Raw genomic sequence first — 2,824 nt, 5'->3', positions numbered from 1 at the left:
CTCCTGCTTTCCCTCAGGATCCTCCCTTACCTCTGCACTCCCCACTTTCCTCAGAGGCACCTCCGTTGCCCTAAGACCCCCAGTTTACCTCAGGACCTCCTCTCTGCTTCAGTACCCTCCTACTTTACCTTCGAGCCCCCCACCTTTACCCCAAGACCCCTCACTTTACCTCAGGATGCCCCCACTTCCCCTCAGAGACCTCCCCCCTTTACACCAGAACCATCCCCACTTTACCACAGACCTCCCCCCTCCCATTTTACCTCAGTAACCCTCTTTACCTCAGGGACCCCCCTCCTCTCCCCCAGAGGTGCCTCCCCCCACCTCACCTCAGGACGGCCCCATTCCCCTCCGAGAGCCCCCTCCCCCCTTACACCAAAAATCACACCCACTTTTCCTCAGGACTCCCTCCTTTACTTCAGCACCCCTCGACTTTACCTCAGAGGCCTCCCCGCGTCCTTACCTCAGAGCCCTCCCCTTTACACCAAGAACCCACTTCACCTCAGCCCCCCCGCCCCCATTTTACCTCAGGATCCCCCTTTACCTCACCCCCCCCCCTCCCCTCACGCCTTCCACAGAGGCCCCCGGCCTTTACCTCCGTGACCCTCCTCCCCCCTCCGCTCTCCCTCCCCGCAGCCCCAGCCGCTCCCCCCTCGGCCGGCCGGCCCCCGGACCTTGCAGAGCTGCTGGCCCTGGCTGAGCGCCTCGAAGGGGAAGCGCTGGTGGCACTTGGTGCAGGCGTACAGCGCCGCCATCCCGCCGCCGCGCTGACAGGCGCAGCCCAAACCGCCGCGGCCGCCCGTCCGCTCGCTCCGCCCCCCACCGGCCGTCTCTCCCCTCTCATTGGCTGCCTTCCGCATCGCTCAGAACTATACGGCTTTTTATTGGTTTAGGCAGACGCCACTCTAGAAATGGGGCGGAGCAGGGCCGCCTCCTCCTCCCTTCCGCCCTTTCCCCTCCGCGGGCGTTGGGGAAACGGAGAGGGGCGCTGACGTCACGCGGGGCGCTGCTGTGATGTAACCGCCGCGGGGGCGCACGCGGGGCGACGGGGAGGTCGCGCGAGACCGCGCCGGGCGGGGGCGGCCCAGAAGGCTTTGCGCGGGGTTGGGGTGGGGGAGGGGGACCGGAAGCGGAAGTGGAAGTGGGGTCGGATGGGGCTGAGGGCTGAGGGCTGAGGGCTGGGGGCTGGGGCAGGGCCTGGCTGAGTCCAGGGCTGTGTGCAAGGGCTGAGCTGGGCTGGGCGTGAGCAACAGCTTGGGCCTGAGCCGAGTGCAGGAGCTGAGCTGAGCTGAGCTGAGCTGGGCCAGGCCTGGCTGGGGGCCAGTATGTGCAAGAGGTGGAGGAGGGTGAGGGCAGGGAACAGGGCCTGGTTCTCAATCTGGATCTGCGCCTGGGCCTGTCCAAAGCCAAGGGCAGGGCCAAGCCTGGACCCAGGGCGAGGGCTTTGGCTTGGGCTGAAGGATGGGAAAAGACAGCAACAGACTAGGATAAGGCTCAGTGGGAGCCATAGCTGTCCTGTGGGAGGGAGGGAGCCCCCAGAAGCAAGGGCTCGGGGCGGTGGGGGAGGGTGAAGGCTGGAGAGTAGGAGGCTGCAGGGTTGCTCAGCCTGGAAACAGAGCCAGGAGATGGCTGACGGATGCTGCAGGGTAACCATGGCTGTGCCTAAAGTGTTGGGTGTAAGAACTGAGGGAAAAGGAAGGGAGAGAGAGGAAGGAGGTGGCATCTGCAGCAAAAGGAGAACTTCGCTGGGGGGTTGTTTCCTTTTTGCTCCAACTGCAGAAGTTGGTGGTTGCTGTGAGGGCAGTTGCTCGTCTGCAAGCCCCAGGCGCAGCCAAGGCAAGCTGTGATCTGCAGGGGTGGATCTCCTCACGTTTGGGGCAGGATAGGCAATGCAAATTGCAGCTTGCAGTGTTTACACCGCGGGTTGGGTGCTGCGGTTTGCAGCTCGCGCCGTTGGGAAAATTGCCTCCGTTTCGCTTCAGGTGTGAGGTTGGGCTCCGGTCGCTGCAGCGAGGGGAGGGCGAACCATCCGCTGTGCAAACAGTGGGTAATTGCTCCGTTTTTTAAATGGAGTCTTTGTCATTTTTACAGTGTGACATTCACAGGTGCTGTGCGCGTACATACTTACTGCCTGCCCAAACAAATGAGGGAATTAAAGCGCTTTGGAGTTAAAAGTTCACTCCGTAAATCCAAGACAAAGCGAACGCATAAAGCAGCAGCTATTGGTGGTTGTGTTAATAAAGGCACAGCGGATCCAGTTGCTCTGTGTCAGTGCTGTCTGACATTCCTGAGTTCTTAAACCCCGCTCACTGTTGGGCCATCAGGGATACCTTGAAATCTTTGGGAAACTTTATTTCCCCACCTTTTTTCTTTTTCTTTTTCTTTTTTTTTTGTGTGTGGTGGATTACAGAGTATTCCCAGTCGTGGCTTGTGCGAGCGGTGGAGCTGAAATACGAGATGCTCACCGCAGTGCTCAGCCTTTCCCGAGAAGGACCGGGGGAGTGTCTTGGGTTTTTAGTGAGGCTGCGTGGGTGTGCATATTAAACTGAAATTCTGCTGTGCTTGGCTACCTCGGGGACTAGTTATAATCACCGGGCAAATATGCTGTGTGTAGGAGAAATACTTAATTTCATGAAATTTGTTGCATTGTGCTGCGTGCTGGATGGTGATTGGGAAATAGCGGTGGGTGAGAGCAGAAGGCAGAGCTTTGGCAGAGGCGGTGGGTAGCGTTAAACAAAACCCTCCTCGTTGCCCAGGGGGCTGGGATGCTCTGAGAATCGTTTCTTAGGGAGATGGGGTGGAGGTGGAGGACTTTCTGGGGGGGGGG

General features: G+C 59.8%; 1 protein-coding gene across 4 annotated transcripts in view; it reads right to left on the bottom strand.

Moving 5' to 3' along the window:
* The window catches only part of FAM76A (family with sequence similarity 76 member A), a 15,784-nt gene extending 14,767 nt beyond the window's left edge, over positions 1-1,017 (bottom strand). Inside the window, exon 1 of one of the 4 annotated variants that reach the window (XR_002432530.1) lies at positions 672-1,017. Coding sequence is in view for 2 of the 4 variants with exons in the window: in XM_021375602.1 (XP_021231277.1) it covers positions 672-857 (186 nt within the window). In the remaining 2 variants the exon portion in view is untranslated. The remainder of the gene's footprint in view (positions 1-671) is intronic. The other 3 variants (XR_002432531.1, XM_021375602.1, XM_021375603.1) reach the window with 3 other exon arrangements.

Source organism: Numida meleagris, chromosome 22 (assembly GCF_002078875.1).
Source record: "Numida meleagris isolate 19003 breed g44 Domestic line chromosome 22, NumMel1.0, whole genome shotgun sequence".
Lineage (NCBI taxonomy): Eukaryota > Metazoa > Chordata > Aves > Galliformes > Numididae > Numida > Numida meleagris.
Note: the sequence above shows the minus strand (reverse complement) of the source record. Positions and strands in the feature narration are given on the sequence as shown.